The following is a 17,560-nucleotide window of genomic DNA, read 5'->3' as shown; positions in this document are numbered from 1 at the left end:
GCTCCAGTTGCGGACACTTTTTTTTTCGCGTCCTGAGGGTGTCCGCTTAGGAGAGCTTCGAGTGTAAAATCTTTTTCAGATAAGAGTTATTGCAGAATGACCTACCATCTTTGTGTTTCCATACTTAACGATTCGACATTACTGATCTTAGCAGTATGCAAAGCGCATGTCGCATTGTGGACCTAGAAAGTGACCTACACATGCACAACGCCCCTCCTCACCCCACCCCCACCCCCGAGTCGTATTTTATTATTAGAGTAAGGCTTACCAATTCTCACTTTCAAGGTGAATCCTATTCCGTGTGCTTTGAAATTAACGTCAACAGTGTCTCTGAGACGAATCCTAAAACAAACAGACAAAAATAAACTCAGCCAGCCATTTATAACAAAAAAGCGAGAAAAAGCAACAAGACATGAGCAAGACATATGACTGACCCATACATTACATAGCCTAATATGAGGCTGAGTTAAACGTATATGAAGTTTATTAACAAACTATTATGTTGTGTCGGCAGGTGAGTGAAACAAGCAGTGAGTCAATAATCACTGTCTTTGACCGTGATCAGGAATTTGTTTCGCTTATTGAGGAAACCGAAAAACCGACGCTTCAAGAAACGTTACTGGCAAACGAAAAGGACTAATACTCGAAAGCAGCCAGCTTTCTCAGTTATTTACTTTCATGCATTTTAATAGTAATAATAACAAATCTGCACTTCTCGATCTTCTACCAGTAACTTTGCTTTTACAGGGTAATAATCTCTATATAGATAAAATCATGAAGGGCACACTAACAACACTAGAAATCATACGATAAGCCGAAAACAGAGATTAGCTCTAAAGTAGTTTAGAGCGCTGGATATAAACCGGTGCTGATATTCCTTCTAGGCTTTAGATATTGGCGCTCATAGAACGTACCAGCCGAATTTCTTATCATATTTGACTTTTCCAGTGTACTCAAGGTCAAATCCAGTGGCTTGGAAAATGAGACCCTCGCCTGGTGCAGTGGAAAGCGATGATGACCCTTTCTTGGTATAAGTATTCTTGATGCTGAAAGAAAAAATAGTTGAACACGTTTAAAGCATGAGGGGAGAAAACACCAATACGCGTTAACACGTGTTTAGAGACCCCAACATCTGGAGATTGTTTCTCTTGCGCCACTCTTTTGTATCGAAGGCTTTTTCAAAGTAAATAAAGGACAAATTTCCTAGCATTATCTTTAATCGCCATTATTGTCCTCCGGGGGCTTTTATCGCCATTAGAATTTGTATTTAAAATGTCTTTCATTTTGCTTTGTTGAAAGCACGAACATATTAACTGGGAGCCTTTAACAACTCTAATTAATGGTTTTTCACTGTCACGCAATCAAAACATAAATTCGAAACCAGTCAACTACAGAAGCTATGAATTTCAAATATTATAGATGATAAATAGATAAACAACTTCTCCAAGTTTCGGGTCTGTGTGGTGTACCGTTTGCGAGTTAATTTCCGAATCTTTCCACGCAAATTTATAAAGCTTTGTATGGAGACGCCATAACTGTGTCCTTCCGAGGGACACAGTTATGGCCGCCGTGATGTCAGAGAAACCATCTGAAACTCAGTTCTGTTTACAGCAGCGGCAATCCTTGGCTTAAGAGCTAGTACACTTTCACATAAACACCACTTATTATATCTGAAATGTTCAATCTGCACAAAATGGAAAGGAAAGGCTTTTTTTCAAACAAAACAGCCTTGTCACGGTACTCAGCTTGATGTCACATACGACGGATAACTCAAATATTCAAAATGCTCTGTTTTAAAAACGAATGACACTATCGATCTGGAAAATTGCAAAAATATATATTTTTAGATGGTAAATTTTTTAAGCTCGGTAATAAATAATGAAGATGAAGTATTCAACATGACACGAGCATGGGACAAAGAAAAATTCTGAGTCCCCGACGGGAATCGAACCCATGGCCTCCCAGATACCGGTTGGGCACTCTAACCAACTGAGCTACGAGAGACTCGTTGTGAGCTGGGCCATTTTACTAGGTTGATAAGTGACACGCGTCCTGCATACTGCTAGGATCAGCAATGTCGAATTAATCAAGTTTGTAGTAAATAATAAAGATGGTAAATTTTAAGTTCGGTAATAAATAATGAAGATGAAGTATTCAACATGACACGAGCATGAAACAAAGAAAAATCCTGAGTCCCCGACGGGAATCGAACCCATGGCCTCCCAGATACCGGTTGGGCGCTCTACAAACTTGATGAATTCGACATTGATGATCCTAGCAGTATGCAGGACGCGGCTCAGTTGGCTAGTTGGTTAGAGCGCCCAACCGGTATCTGGGAGGCCATGGGTTCGATTCCCGTCGGGGACTCAGAATTTTTCTTTGTCCCATGCTCGTGTCATGTTGAATACTTCATCTTCATTATATTTTTTTAGTTTCTCTTTCGCCTAATGACAACGAAAATTTAGCAGATCTAGTGAATTTTGATTTCCGAATTTTATGACGTAACATGAAAACCAAGAATAATGCCTCGCCACTTTCGATATAAATGTTGATAACATTTGGCCGGTATGACAGAACTATGACGTTGTCAAGTTTCCTCAGTCCCATCGCTATTAGCAGTTTTCAATGGAACAAAGTTTACTCAATAACGTCAAAATCTTTCTAGTCTTTAGGATAACTGGTTGGTGTCAGTGGGTAACAACGGACTCTGTAGCAGGAAGCGAGTAGTAATAGTGCTACTCCCTCTGGAAAGCGTGCTAGTTCATCGCAGGTTAGCCCCAGCATTTTGTTAAGTTGCCCTCCTGTTCACCAATACCTATGCATTAACATCAACTATTAGAAAGGCTGAAATACAAGCTTAGAGATCTGCTAAATAAGCAATCAATCGTTGGTAAATTATGCCTTTTTCTTAGCTCACTGTCTTAGAAAAAATCTTCCTTTGATTAATTTGTGAACTAAATTCGGACGTTTTAATTGTAAGGTGGAGAGACGCACTTTGTAAGTGTCTTTTGAGCGTTAAGTATGCACCGTGTCCTTTCATAATGTCTTTAATCCACTCGATCCAGAGACCACCGCGCATTGAAATTTTTTTAAGCCGCTACTCATGTAGTGTTTCTATTGTAACCAGAAGTAACATGTCAGTCACATGATCCCTTGTGTATTATGGGATGCATAAAAGATAGCATGTGGTCGGAGAAATGGTAGTAGGAATAAATGTTGTTGTTGTTTTATGCCTAAGCTTTTTGGTCTACTTGGGCCCGAACCACCACAACTCAAACGGGCAATGTCTTCACATTTTAACCGGATTTGTTCCCTCGAGTTACCTTTCAGCGAACCCATAGATAGGATTGCACGGTTATGACAAGGTTCCATATCTCACCAACAACTTCAGTGGAAATAAAATGAAATCTGCATTCAGTAAGAAATAAACGATAACTTACTTATACGCGGTGTATTTAAAGCTTCCATCTGCACCACTGAAGTCTTTTATGTCATCACTCCTCAGCCTTTTGACCAATGCTTCAATTCCAACATCGTCAACTAAAAACAAATTGAGAATTTCCCTTTAACTTGCGAATTCAGGGTTTCTAGCGGTTGATGAATAAACCTAATTCAACTTATAATAGAAACCATATCCTCGACTGAAAGTCGTTAACAACAACGAAGGGAAAATTTGAAAAGTGTGAAACATCAAACAATTAATGACTGGTCCCTTGGAAAACTGAACAGCTAATAAGTTTCATTCCTAAGAATCTAATGTTTTGTGGCTCGTTTCGCATGATTTGCCTTTACTGATTTCCAGAACCGCTTTAAGGACCATTGGGAGGCCGTTTTTATGATTTGTAACAAAAGAACATACAAACGTGCAAATGTACCGTAATGATTCGATTTAGCGCCCGGGGCGCTTATTTACTTTTGGTTCCTCAAGGGAGGGCGCTTATTCGAGTCAGGGCGCTTATTCGGAACAGGGCGCTTATTTAATTTTTTGAGAAACGACCAAATGTTTGAAACAAAACTTTAAGAAATATTAAGATAACTAACAAAAACAGAAACTGTAACAGTAACAAATTGTTGAAATTTTAGTTACTTTTTAACTTTTTGCAGTTAATATATACATGTACGTACGATATGGTGAATGTAAATAATAAAGATGGTAGATTTTAAGCTCGGTGATAAATAGTGAAGAATATTATTCTACATGACACGAGCGTGGGACAAAGAAAAAATCTGAGTCCCCGACGGGAATCGAACCCATGGCCTCCCAGAATACCGGTTGGGCGCTCTAACCAACTGAGCTACGTGAGACTCGCTGTGAGCTAGGCCATTTACTAGGTTGATATATGACACGCGTCCTGCATACCGCTAGGATCAGCAATGTCGAAATCATCAAATTTGTAGTAAATAATAAAGATGGTAGATTTTTTTTTGTCCCACGCTCGTGTCATGTAGAATAATATTCTTCACTATTTATCACCGAGCTTAAAATCTACCATCTTTATTATTTACTACAAATTTGATGATTTCGACATTGCTGATCCTAGCAGTATGCAGGACGCGTGTCATATATCAACCTAGTAAATGGCCTAGCTCACAGCGAGTCTCACGTAGCTCAGTTGGTTAGAGCGCCCAACCGGTATTCTGGGAGGCCATGGGTTCGATTCCCGTCGGGGACTCAGATTTTTTTCTTTGTCCCACGCTCGTGTCATGTAGAATAATATTCTTCACGATATGGTGAATGTTCATAAGTTTATCTTTTCGACGTCGATCACTTCAGTAGAGGCAGTTATCCACAATAGAGGCGCTTATTAGAATAGGGGCGCTTATAACGGTTTATAAGAATGGGGACGCTTATTAGAACGGGGACGCTAATTGGAATAGGGGCGCTTATTGACAAGAACACATTCGAAGGGGGGCGCTTATTCGTAAGGGGGCGCTTATTTGAAGGAGGGCGCTAAATTGAATCATTACGGTACTTTTAATTGTTTATAATGAAAACAGCAGATAAAGATAATTATACGACACTTGATGATTTTAGAAAGACGCTTCAACTGTTTTTAGGCCTCCCAAGCAGTTGATGTAAATGCGCTTATGCCTCGGATCTGTCATAAATCCTTTACAGTTTACCACCGATTGTTATTTTAGTAGATTTCCGGTGATTTCCTAGCTCTCCAGGAGTTCGAATAATCTGACAGATGATCAGTGATTGCTTTCCTTGCATCGCCAGAAGTCGGCAGTAATGGCAGAAAAAAAGAATCATTTTGGTATCGTACCAGAAAGGGGGAAAGACCAGTTGACATCGCTCTTTAGGAAAGAAATTTTCTGTTTCTTGTTCCTTCCAACTGTGTGCATTGTAAATTGACACTCAATAGTACCTGATGGAGACTGGCTTTTTTATGGAGTTAGTTGATTTTCTTCTTGATTTTCTTGATTTCCTTTTCTTCCTCGAGGTTTATAATCGGCCTAATCAGATTGGCCTTTTTACTGATTCTAGGGATACCGGGTGAGTTCCACTGAGAAAGAAAAAAAATTCTATTTGTTTATGTTCTGCAAAAATGAACACCTTCATTCTGAAAAATTATGCCATAAGTGTCGTAATCTTTTTAATTCTTAGATAGAATTTCAGAAGTGTGAGATGGAAAGTGCCTTTCTTTAAGAACTGGCTCCCAGTGTGCAGCATAACTGGAGAGTATGCTTGACACTACAATCTTGACATTGGGATCATTGTAAAAACAATTAAGGATTATCCATAATTAAAAAATGTGTAATACTATGATATGCAATGATAGTGCAAATTATACTGTACCGAGGTCACCTTCGTGTTTCACAGTCGCCCGCTGTTTTTTTACAAGCGTGGTGCGACAAACACGCACAATCCTCGCGTACTTGTCTTTTGTCCAGAACCATCCAGAACGAAATGTTCAGGAGCGCACGAGTTTAATGACCTTTTAATACCATAACCATCACATTAATAACCGCAAAAATTGTTTCGATACCCTGTTACATCCGCTATTTTAAATCAAGGTAACTTTTCTTGACAGTTTTGCTTTTCCACCCGGATTATTCACGGAAACTGTCTCCGGAAATGCATGAAAAAGAAAAAATCCACACGGACTTTTAAGAGAATGGTATAAGATTACAGTGTTGGTCTTCTATTTTCTTTGCCTTTGCTTCGACACAAATAAGTAAGGCAACTGAACGCAGGCAGTGACGGGATGGCGTCAATAAAACGAGGATATTGAAGCAACCGTTGCTGGTCTGTTTGGCAGTACCACTAGACATGCGGTTTACTTTATTAGCGAAACGCGCTACCGTGTTGGGTTTTCCACGTTCTACTTGCCAAGGAGCTTTCGGTCCTCTTGAAGGAAAATGGTTTTGTTACGAACGCGAACTCAAGATGAAGATCAGTCAAATCGTTTTATTGCTAGCATTGTTCTTAAGTATTTTAATGAAGGTTTTTACCGACTGAGCTTTACTGATAATGAAATAAAGTTCGATCGTGCCTATATTTTAGAAAATCTATAACAGGAAACCTTGACATAAATACTGAGCAGCCTGAATAAACCACCCACTAACAGACCGGAACGTATTAATCGAAAACACCCATGATTCTTTTCCTCAGCTTCGATTTTCAGTGTTCTTTATCCACGACATTTAAAACATAAGAAATGAACTAAAAGAAATAAACACAGAGTGTACGTAAACAAAGCTTGGTAAAAAACTCCACTTATTTAACTAGTCTCTATTTGCGTATTCAGGCTTACCGTATTGCAGTCCGTTGTTGGTCACACGCAGACGGATTCCAGGATGAGTTTTGACTTGCACGACTTCCATCGAGTAACAATCAGAAATGAATACCATTAAAGTGGACACGAATAGTACATTGGCCATGGACTTCATGTTCCCTTCGAATTCCCGCTTGTTGTTGTTCTAAAGAGGTCCGCTTACCAGCTCACGTTTCTACGTTTTGATCCCTAGCGGGAAGTTGCAGTTAATAAATTAGGGAGCTACCAATTGTCTTGAGTATCCAATGAAATTTGTTTACTCATTGACACTTTCGATGCTTTCCATATTAATTGACTTCGATCCTTAAAAGGTCATCGCCTATCACGCCACGGCTTAGAATTTCAGATTCTAAACTTAGCTTGATCTTGGTTCTGAAAGCTGCTGAAAGCTGATGTCTGCCGAGATGACGAGCAAGTCGATAATTCCGACATTGACTGCGTTTATCGCTTTGTTATTCATCTTTACGCAAGCTACAAACCCTGGAGTACGCCTTCGCATCACTGACAAAGGTCTGCAATACGGTAAGTGTCTCCACGTTGGTTTAATGGTAATTGTTTTCCTGATAATCGACTCTATTCAACGCTCCCCACCGGCCTCTTTCCGACATGTATTTAATATTTAGATATCTGCCAAAAAATAGGAAAACGGTCGATACTTTGAATATTAAACTGATAAAACGTTTCGGTTTCATCGACATTTTTTGTCCCGTGTCTTTGTAAAGTGAGAAATGCTTGTGGAGGCAGATCACAAAATAGTATAAACCGGAAGACTCCCCGTCACATATCGAAAGTACTTAAAATTTTGAATTTTGTCATCCTGTTCTGAAATATTTCAATCATTGTCACTCGCTGGGCTTTTTTCTTGCTTCTTTTTCTCCAATATATCTGGTATTCTCTTTGCGCCTTAAAATACAGTATATATCTTGGTAACTTTCACCAGGTTGGAGGACATATTGTTGCGTTACTTCGGTATCACAAGACTGCGTATCACTTTCGAGTTGTTTACGCTTCACTAACTTTGTCGCATTTGGAGGTCACATGAGTTGTAAAGAATTTGTAAATAAGGAAATAATTCGAAGAAGTCAGTAAATGAGCTTCATTTTTAGGCGACGACGTCAGTCAAGCCTTATGCCAGAGGCAGTGGGCGGAATTTGTACCACTTTCTGTTTCGATTCTGTTGCGATCGACCGATCAATAGAACCGAATGAGTTAACAAGAAATCGCTGCAAAACACGAAGCAAAATACTCCTGGAAAATTAGAAAGGACTGATACAAAGTATGAACGAAAGAGACAAATTATGTATTTGCGAGTTTTATTGAATTCAGTGAACAGACTTGATCACATCTCTACATTTATTAATACAATGGAAACGCTTGACCTTGCGTGTCGCTCGCGAGAAGTATTGAATATCGTATATCAAATGTCACACTACAAAATAACGCAACTTTTTGTTGAACAATCATTCAACACAGAAATTGTCAGCTACTTTTATTTAGTATACGTTAATTTTCCTGAACATTAGCTAAGACCCCATTGGAAAACGTCATCGCCTCTGCATGCACTGCATGCCGTTTATTAGTGCTAGTTATACAAAACTTCGTTCATTGTTTAAGCAGCATCCGGCAAAAAATAATCTTCGAAAGGTGAAAAGGAGTCATAAGCGACGTCAGAATGCGTCAAGTTTGAAACTGCGAATTACTGTTAAAAGGTGGCTTATGAGTTCTATGTACTTGTACTGTATAATTTTTCTATCAAAAGAAATTACTTACTTTTAGTTGTCCTTTATTGTTTCTAAATGACTTCCGCGATCTAGTTCCCAGTCTTTTTAGCAGACCACGAGAGAAGGCTACTTGACGATTTTTTTAGCAATTAAATTTTGATGTTTTATATTTAGACGTATATTTTTATGCATTTATATATATATCTGGATTTATGAAAAAGTGAAAATGTTACACTGCGATATGGCTTAAAACATGCCGAGAAAAAAAAAATGACCAACAGCGCTAAAAGGTAGATAGGAGAAAAAAAAATGACATTCACTTTAATTTTATATCGTCAACTTTGGAGATAGTTTTGATAAATCCAGTCATATATACGTGTATATTTATTTAGACTTTCTAAAACGTCTGATCGCCGGTTAGTTTAGTGTATTAAAGCAAGTCTAATATTCGTTGTAATTGATTCAGTACCGAATAGCCATTTATTGGAGTGATTAATAAAGGCAGGCCTGACAGGTCTTCAGTGACAGACCTTCGACTCTCGCAAGCAAATAGATATCGCCACAGTGGAAGCCACACAAAAATCCAAAACAATCAATACGAGCGTATTAATATCACTATTTAATATCCATTCAACTGCTTTTTCCTCTGATCCTCTACAGGGAATGTGAAAATGACTGAGTTCCAGATTATAATATTAATGAAAATTTCGCTAACTTTATGATCTTTTCTGAAGACACCTGTTCTAAGACACACAAGTAATACACCAGAACCACAAACTCCTGGATTATTTTTTTGTTCATCTTCCTTTCTTCTTTAGTTGACTCAATAGCTGTCCAACTTCTTGATGAGAAAATCAAGACAGAGAGCATCCCTGATATATCTGGTGATGCTGATACACCAGTTGGCCATGTCTCCTACTCACTTTCAAGGTACGTTAACGGTACAAGATAGCTGGTCAAACGTAAGCTCTCGAACATTTTTCGATTCGTTGTCCCTAGCGTGAGGCCGTCCGTTTTAGTTATGAGATCCTCTTGTTAAGCAAATAACTAGCAATTGATGTGTTCACACTGAGGATAAAATGAGAAAAAAAAATCAGCAGTTTATGCACCACTTTCCAGTAATATCTCTTGACGCTCAGGAAGCAGCTGCCTGTTTTCTTTCGTCCAACGTTCCAACACTTTGTTTTCTCCTCTTCGCGTGTTGTAAGATCATTATAGGTTATTATAGTTCTTAGTTTCACACAGATTAGATAATTGCAGGTATTATGGGAGCATAATTTAAGCTTTTTTTTATTTTGCAGCGTACACTTCAATTCTCTTTCAATCCCCACATCAGCTTTCAAAACGGTTCCAGGTGTTGGACTTCAGCTCCAGATCTCTGGCGCTTCTACCTCCCTGAGCGGAAACTGGCACTATCGAGAAGACCATTGGTGAGATTTCAGAAGGATTACATTATTGGAAGGAAATTTGTTTTACTATTGTTATCTGGAAAAATATTTCACCGTGATGTGACCTTTGCGCCATGTCGCTTGACTGCAATTTTGTAATCTACTGCTGTAAAACACCACGATAAATAACGTAGAAACAATTCCGAAATAGAAGAGAAAACGTCATCCTGTTTTCAACTAAACAGTTATCAAATTTGACTAAAGTGACATGTCTGGTGTCATTTCAACAAGAATCTTATTTGCTACCAAGATGTAACCTCATATGATAATGGCGTTTTGAGCCCACCTAACTCGGCATGTTGCCATAATTTAGTTACATCGCTAAAACACAATGTAAAAACTGATACAAGATTTATTTGCAGTTTATTTTATCGTATGCGGATAGTTTGCCATTTTAAATATCTGCACTCCCCCCCCCCCCCCCTTCCGTTCCTCAACAAAACTTGATCATCTTATCACTTTCTCTTTCTTTCAGCCAAATAAGTTTTGAGAATTGATTTAACTGGATAACTGAGCGTGGTTGAATATCTGGTGTATCAGCGCTGAGTTTGCCGCTGAGATTGCATATACAACACACCTCTCGCAGTATTATTGTAAACCGTGACAGACCCCGTTCAAAGTAACAATTGCTTTACTCTTGGTTTTTAGGCCGCATATTAGTGACAGTGGAAGCTTCGATATGGACGTGAGCGGTCTTACTTTGTCAGTCAGTATGAAACTCGGTGAGTCTTAGCTAAAAAAACTAAAGTGCAATACTTTGGGATACTCACATAAGGGAGCCATCTCCAGTGAGCTGAAACAATCTTTTCTCCCATATCGCATTTTTATGTCCTAGGCGAGAAAGGCTTGCAAATAAAGAACTGCACAATGAATGATTTCCGTGTGGTATACGCAGCGACAGGAGGGCATGTGATCATAATGACGTGGGTGACTGAACAAAGTGTGTTTATTAGATCCGTGTGACGATCATGCGACATAGTTTCGCCCTTTTTGACAGCTTTAGATACCCTCCCGCTATTTAGTCGAGGCCAACAAGAGTAAAGCTATAGTAGTAGCATAGTAGTTTTTCCTGAGTTAGAACTCAAGATAAACTATTAAATTAAACCTTCTTGTTGCTTGTTCGGCATTTGTATTGTTCTTACTGTATCATGATTGTCTCTTAATGGATATGGTCTCGAAGGAGCGTTACTTATTTCCGATGTACGCGGAATTGTAAGGAGGCTACTCACAAATTAGTGAGGTACATATAATAGTTTGTTAACCCGATTTCTTCGCCTCAGGTGCTGACAGTACCGGTCACCCAACCATTGCTGCAGCTAGTTGTTCCAGTTCAATAGGAGACGTAAACATGCATTTTCATGGCGGTGCAAGGTGAAAATGTTTTAGTCCTACTTTTTCAATAACATGGTGTGTTGCTTTCGCTACAGAGGTTCGCTACACACATAATTCCAAACATAAAGGTTATCTCTTACTAAACTAATATACCCTTTATTGAAACTCACATCGCTTAGGCATACCTCCTCCAAACTGTCGTGCATTATGTGCCGGAAAACATTAGATGAGCTGGTCCAATAGTAGTGCGTATGTTTTTGACAGGATAACAAAGAAGCTGTTCTCTAGTAAGCTTAAATAGGGTAAACGTCATCACGGTCAGTTTTCATGCAAACTATCCAAGAACTTCCTTAAGAGTAACTGGTGATACTTGGAAGAGAAAACGAGCCTAACGAGACGGGGTATTTTAATCATTTGAAAACTCTTTGTCCACTCGGTGCGGGAAACGTCTCGTGTGCTCAGTTTCAACCTGTTCCAATCGCCTGGACACACGACAAAAACAACAGTTCAGATTCGATCATACGTTTTTGTGTTAGGCACTGGTTATTGTGTTTGGGGGCATAAAATCTCGTTTGCGTACTTCATTCCTCTCATTGTTAAACACATATTGATTAAACGAATTCAACTAAATGCTTATTTTTCATTTCATTTACGATTCAATATTTCCTCTTTTTCCAGTTGGCTTTACAATCTTTTTGATAGCTACGTTGACAAGAAAGTCAAGGAGACTCTGCAGGACAAGGTAAAGTACAGTTGATTAAGAAAGCCCTTACTGATCTGTCGGGTTGTCACTCATGTGCCTTCGTGGTTCATAAGTTTTCATTATCTCACCAGCTGTGCCAGGAGACGTCAGATCTTATAAACAATAATGCAGAAAAAGCACTTTCAACTTTCCCAGGTAAGCCTCGTTTTATTGAAAACAAATGTTTATAGACATCTCGTTTCAATTAACTTTAACACTAAAAGGAAGAACACGGAAGCCCGTTCTTCAGGACCACATGTGACGAAATGGATTTGTACTCGTCAACTCGCGTTCTCTTGACTTTCTTGCTTGATTTTGCATTTTCATTTACTTACTGTACGTTGTACTTGTCCAATTTTCCACTCAGGTCCTGCTTATTGTTCAATGAACGATTACAGGGAAATTCCAGTTTCTCGAACCAAAGGTCGCCTTCCTTCGGTTTGCTTCACTTAGTCGAACACTGCAATTTTACCACCGATTTTTTGAGCCAATTTCGTTTCCCTTGGAGGCTCGGGAAATCAGGATTTCACTATAGTTTTACCCAGTGGACCAATTTATCTATCGACACAGATTTTAATTTATTTTACATTTATATTGCAGTTAAAAAGGACATCGACAAATATGCTCTCATAAACTACTCACTGGTTTCAAATCCCAACTTTACTGAGTCTTACGCGGACGTCTTCATTAAGGTTAGTACATCTGCAATTAAAGTCCGAGTTCCATACACTGTCATACACAGTTGGTTACACATCAAGACACACCCTCGTTGATCAGTGATTATTTTCTTTAGTCTCCTCAAGTGTTTAGTTTAAAACGGTACATGGAGAGTTAGAGTACACGGAGACATTACAATCGAACGCCATTAATTCGATAAATGTGATAGCAAAATCGGGTCGTACTTAACGAATCTCGCAGGTCAGCTTATCACACTGGCGAACACTAAATATTTGGTCGTTTACCATTTACAAAAAGCTTCCGGAAATTCTGGTTGGGATGTAAATGGAACGACTTTTGGTTTCGTACCACTGGAAAATTCCCGAAATAAACGGAAAATCTGTGTATTCGTGTTCCTTTACAGATTTCTCGTATTTCCCACTAGTCAATAAAATGGCGGGTCAGTCTAATGTAAGTTCTTCACATGTGAGTTATCAGGGTTTAATCGAGTGCTCTACTCAAGTTTGCTGCAGATTGACAAAATCTACTGCATCACAATAAATGGGAGGTGGAATTTGTGCAGGAAGCCAAGCTTGCTTTATGGTTTCCCAATGAGTTTTTTTTTTATAAATCCCATAATGTGTAACAGTTGAGCCAGCAAGTCACATTATTAGAAGATGAATCAATTAAATATTTACATAATGGATAACTTCACTAATCACATCACGGTTATATTTATTAATGAGCTTGATTCTGATGGTCAACGTTTCTATGCGATGGCAATGCGATGTAATTATATGATTTGTAATTAATTAGCATTATTTTTAACAGGAAATCTCGACTCTATCCTAAACGTTATTTCTTACCTTTTTACATTCATTGTTAATTTCAAGGGAGAGTTTCAGTCTGCGACGTCTCCAAAGGAGGCTCCATTTTCTCCTGCACCACTTCCCCCTGAGTCAGATTCAGTTAAGATGGCGTACGTTTGGGTAACCGACTACATATTGAACACAGCCGGGCTTGTTTATCAAGATGCAGGAATACTCAACGAAACTGTCACTCCATCAATGGTAAACCTATTGTATTCATACACTTTGTACAACACTCACTGGCATTTTCTGACAATGGTTACCATTTTGACAACATTTATTGAGACAATTATGGCTTGTTGAAAACCATCATCATCATTTCATTTTCCCTTACGGGGAAATAGGGCCTTGGCGCGTTGAAAATAGTTGCATAAAATGAGACAAACCTCTAAAGAGTGAGTAGAAACAAGTTTGAATTTTCACTCCTGTGGGAACCAAAACATTACACACGAGAATACCTCTCTCCAATTTGTTAGTGTAACTTGTCACCTGTTGTCTCGTTTGCCGGTGAGTAACCAATCGGGCTTTGTCTTTTCTGGGAAGTTCATTTCTGTAGCGCCTTTGGTTGGTGTTTCAAGCTGGTAAAATTGCCGTTGTTTTCTATTGTTTATCAATGAACTTAAATTGCACTTTGTTTCCCTCTGCAGCTTCCTCCAAACTTTTCTTATCCTTTAAACACCAACACGTTTAAACTAATCATACCAAAGGTAAGTAAACACTTCATATAGCTTCATGTCAGAAATACAGTAGCAAATGCAAAAAAGATCTTTTGATCAGAATCTTGACACTCGGAAACGGATACTTTCATCTCTAAAGATCATAGAAACATGACAGCAACACATTTTGTAGAGCAGTTAACGAAAGGCAGGAGATTATAGTTTGAGGATAACGTAAAATGACAGTGGCGTTTATACAAAATAAACGTGAAAACGTAGGCCAAAGTTTGCATCTACCAGCTTCTTTGACCATGGCGCAGGCTGAAACTTCTTTCAGAAAATGCGTTCTTTAATTAGAATTCCCTACGAGTTTTGCGACGCTCGGAAAGAACATTTGTTGGATTTCTTTGCAGTTTTGAATAATAACTTGTGTCCTTGTCTAGTAATTGTAGTTTTACCCTCATTTTCGTTTACATTTTTTTAAAAAACCACAAGAATGATTGCTGTAAGTTTGTTCTGTGAAGCCAAGAATATATTTAAAAGTGTTTTTTATTAGCTTTACCAGATGTATCCAAACCGTCCCATGAAGCTGGAAGCGTCCTCTACTAAGCGACCCACGGTATCAACAACCCCAGCAGGTGTGGCCTTGTCAATCACTGGACAGGTGGAGTCCTATGTACAACTTGAAAATGGCTCATTTGTGTACACCTTTACAATGGGACTGGTAAGAAAGCCGGAAAATATAAATTGTGTAGATTAATCTTTACCAGAAGTGCGCGCGTGTTTAAAAGGTTAACTCGTATGATTTTCTTTTCATAGAACATTTCTGCCCTCGCAAAGGTTGCGGTGAGAAAAAATAATGTTACAGGACACGTGGACACTGTCAAGTATGTGTGTTCATTAATTTTTTGATAATGTTTATCGCTAACGTTAATATTTCGATTTAAACCATTATCAAAAGTAGTCGTTTTCTCAATTTATAATATACATTTTTGCAGGGTTAAAGTCAGTTTGATTAAGTCTGCCATTGGAGATATCACGGTATAGTAATGATAATAGTAGTCTTAAATACTCACCGATGTCACATTCGATTGACAAATAACTGAGCAATAGTTGAATTCTAGAGGAATGAAAATTTGGTCGAGGTTTAACTGAACGAGTTTCTTTTGCCTGTTTGGTTTGATCGTAATATTTAGCATTTGACAGACAGGGTGGGGGGAACTAGGTTATTGTCGTTAAAATGTTGGGTTTGAAAAATTGTGTATGCGTACAAGAATACTGCAAAGCAAAAGCAAAGCAAAGCAAATTCTACAGTCATTTCTAATTATGAGCCAATTGCTTAACATGTAGTAGGTTCTGATTAATGAGTCGCCTAAATTTGCAGATCGACATGAAACTTCTTCAGTTTGTCTTGGACGCCTTTGCAGACAACATTATCGTCAAGCAACTAAACAGTAAGAAAATCTTTGGTATGCTATTGTAGCTCGTCTTTCATAAAAGTGTCGATCCCCACAGTCTTCTTACTACCAGTTTGACAGTGGAAACTGTTCACGACGATATTGCTGCATGTGTCAGTGGAGGAAGAGAAATCTTGGTGTCCGTTATACTTAAGGGCGTAAGAAATGTATATTAAAGCGTAAATTTATTGGCCGGATTCACTGTCCAATAAGCTGTCTTTCAAGAAGGCATGTGTAGGAATAATAATGTGCTATAGTTGCGCCATAGTAATAATAATCTAGTAAAATCGTTTCTTTGTTCAGAAATTGGTGACATTGGATTTCCTTTACCCGTTGTTGACGGTATAGAGGTGGTAAACGCGGAAGTTATGCCTGGACAGGTAAGAGCCTCTAGATATGTTATATATCTTACGTACGTTCACTGGCTGTCACTCGCTTGCTCACCCGCCCGGCCGCCTGCCCGCCCGCTCGCTTGATCACTCCCTCGCTTCTAAACTTAAACACATCCACACTCGTTCCTTCCTTGATGTTTTTTTTTAAATTGCTTAATAAGGGATCGATAGCTGCGCGCTCTAATTGTTATTTATTCTCTCTTCACAGAGCTTCAACTTGATAGCAGCAGACGTGAATTATTCACCCAGTTGGAATCCTGGTCGGGAGAAAAGTCTGCAAGGAAAGAACAAGATAGTCATAGTTTGAGTGCCCGATTTCTGTACCGAATGAGTTAGCAGCAGGGTCACCAGGCATTGCTCAAAACCAGGAAAATTTAGGAATATTCAATCGATTAATAAAACGAGTGGACCCTAACTAAGTAATTACAGTACAGTTACCAATCTTGGCCTTGGTTCTTTGTGTACCTATTATCAATAATATCTACTCTAGATCTTATTGTACTTCAGTAAATGTAATGAGATGTAGCCACATGCTACATTAACATGATCTTTCAATTTAGAAAGGTGTCTGCAATAACTTATCACTTTAGATGCTGGTTCTTTTTCACTCTAGTATAACTAACGTTTTGATTGGCTGAAAACTCGACTGCTGTAATTTATCACAGCTGAAAGGTGTTCCCAGAATACCGTAGAATTCCGGTTATAAGCCCCCCCGCTTATAAGCCCCCCCGGTTATAGGCCCATCATCCTGGAAACAAAAAAAATACATCCGGTTATAAGCCCCCCCGGATATAAGCCCCCCTCTACCAGATGACAGTACTGAACAGGGCTAAATGTTGCTTTATTATGTGTTTTTAACTTAAAAACGTATTGTCATCAACACTCCCGTGGCTCGTTTTGAAACGTTTTTTTCATTCCGCTTATAAGCCCTCCCGGATATAAGCCCCTCCGCTTTTAAGCCCACCCAAAACCCCTTACGAAGTTGTATAAGCCCAGGGCTTATAACCGGAATTCTACGGTAGCCCATTTCCGAGTTCTCGCATTGTAGAGGACTGGTGCCGAAATCGACTCATGAGATCGAGGCTAGGTGCATTGCATCTCATCAAACATGGAGGCTTCGAGTGAAAAAACAACATGCAGTGAAGATTTCTCGAAATTAAAGGTCGATAAATTGGAAAATTATTTGCGAGAGAGAGGTATACAATTAAGCGATGGTGGCAAAGGAAAACGGAAAGCTGAATTGCTTGATTTTTGCCAGAAAGCAGCGGCAATGAAGCAGAGGAAACTGGATGATTCTGCCAAAGACCGCACAAAGCTACTGAAGGACAAATTGCAAACAAGTGAAGGGAAGTTGTCAGACCCTAATACTAAAACTAAAAGCGCTTGGACCCACAGCTTCACGAAAATTTCAGAGTTCACGTTCAGAGACCTTTACAATTATTTGGTAGGTAAAGAAGATTATTCACCTGAAAATCTTTGTTCGTTCAAAAGTCTTCTTGGCTTC

At 38.9% G+C, this 17,560-nt stretch overlaps 2 protein-coding genes across 3 annotated transcripts in view; one reads left to right on the top strand and one right to left on the bottom strand.

Moving 5' to 3' along the window:
- LOC144639124 (lipopolysaccharide-binding protein-like) overlaps nt 1-6,971 on the bottom strand; it is a 34,997-nt gene extending 28,026 nt beyond the window's left edge. For both annotated transcript variants that reach the window (XR_013568065.1, XM_078498377.1), the window contains exons 1-4: nt 6,762-6,971; nt 3,441-3,540; nt 915-1,046; nt 269-342 (exon numbers count right to left, since the gene is read on the bottom strand). Coding sequence is in view for 1 of the 2 variants with exons in the window: in XM_078498377.1 (XP_078354503.1) it covers nt 269-342; nt 915-1,046; nt 3,441-3,540; nt 6,762-6,897 (442 nt within the window). In the remaining variant the exon portion in view is untranslated. The remainder of the gene's footprint in view (nt 1-268; nt 343-914; nt 1,047-3,440; nt 3,541-6,761) is intronic.
- Nucleotides 6,972-7,135: 164 nt separating this feature from the next.
- On the top strand, nt 7,136-16,497 carry LOC144639092 (bactericidal permeability-increasing protein-like). The gene is made up of 16 exons (XM_078498349.1): nt 7,136-7,304; nt 9,322-9,433; nt 9,805-9,933; nt 10,600-10,673; nt 11,232-11,322; nt 11,962-12,025; nt 12,118-12,181; nt 12,626-12,717; nt 13,576-13,752; nt 14,199-14,258; nt 14,764-14,931; nt 15,027-15,094; nt 15,206-15,248; nt 15,592-15,661; nt 15,968-16,044; nt 16,265-16,497. The coding sequence occupies exons 1-16, from the start codon at nt 7,175-7,177 to the stop codon at nt 16,361-16,363; spliced, it is 1,518 nt and encodes a 505-aa protein (XP_078354475.1). The 5' UTR covers nt 7,136-7,174; the 3' UTR covers nt 16,364-16,497.
- The last annotated feature ends 1,063 nt before the right edge of the window (nt 16,498-17,560 follow it).

This window comes from Oculina patagonica, chromosome 2 (genome assembly GCF_052425735.1).
Source record: "Oculina patagonica isolate OP01 chromosome 2, crgOcupat, whole genome shotgun sequence".
Classification (NCBI taxonomy): Eukaryota; Metazoa; Cnidaria; class Anthozoa; order Scleractinia; family Oculinidae; genus Oculina; species Oculina patagonica.
The sequence above is the reverse complement of the archived record's forward strand: the minus strand, read 5'-3'. Positions and strand labels throughout refer to the sequence as shown.

What these genes read in the sequence shown, in the direction of transcription:
- LOC144639092 (XM_078498349.1), top strand. Translation starts at nt 7,175, where the DNA reads ATGTCTGCCGAGATGACGAGCAAGTCGATAATTCCGACATTGACTGCG. An exon ending in AAACTGTCACTCCATCAATG is followed by an intron (nt 13,753 to 14,198) that starts GTAAACCTATTG and finishes TTCCCTCTGCAG; the next exon opens with CTTCCTCCAAACTTTTCTTA. An exon ending in CTGCCATTGGAGATATCACG is followed by an intron (nt 15,249 to 15,591) that starts GTATAGTAATGA and finishes CTAAATTTGCAG; the next exon opens with ATCGACATGAAACTTCTTCA.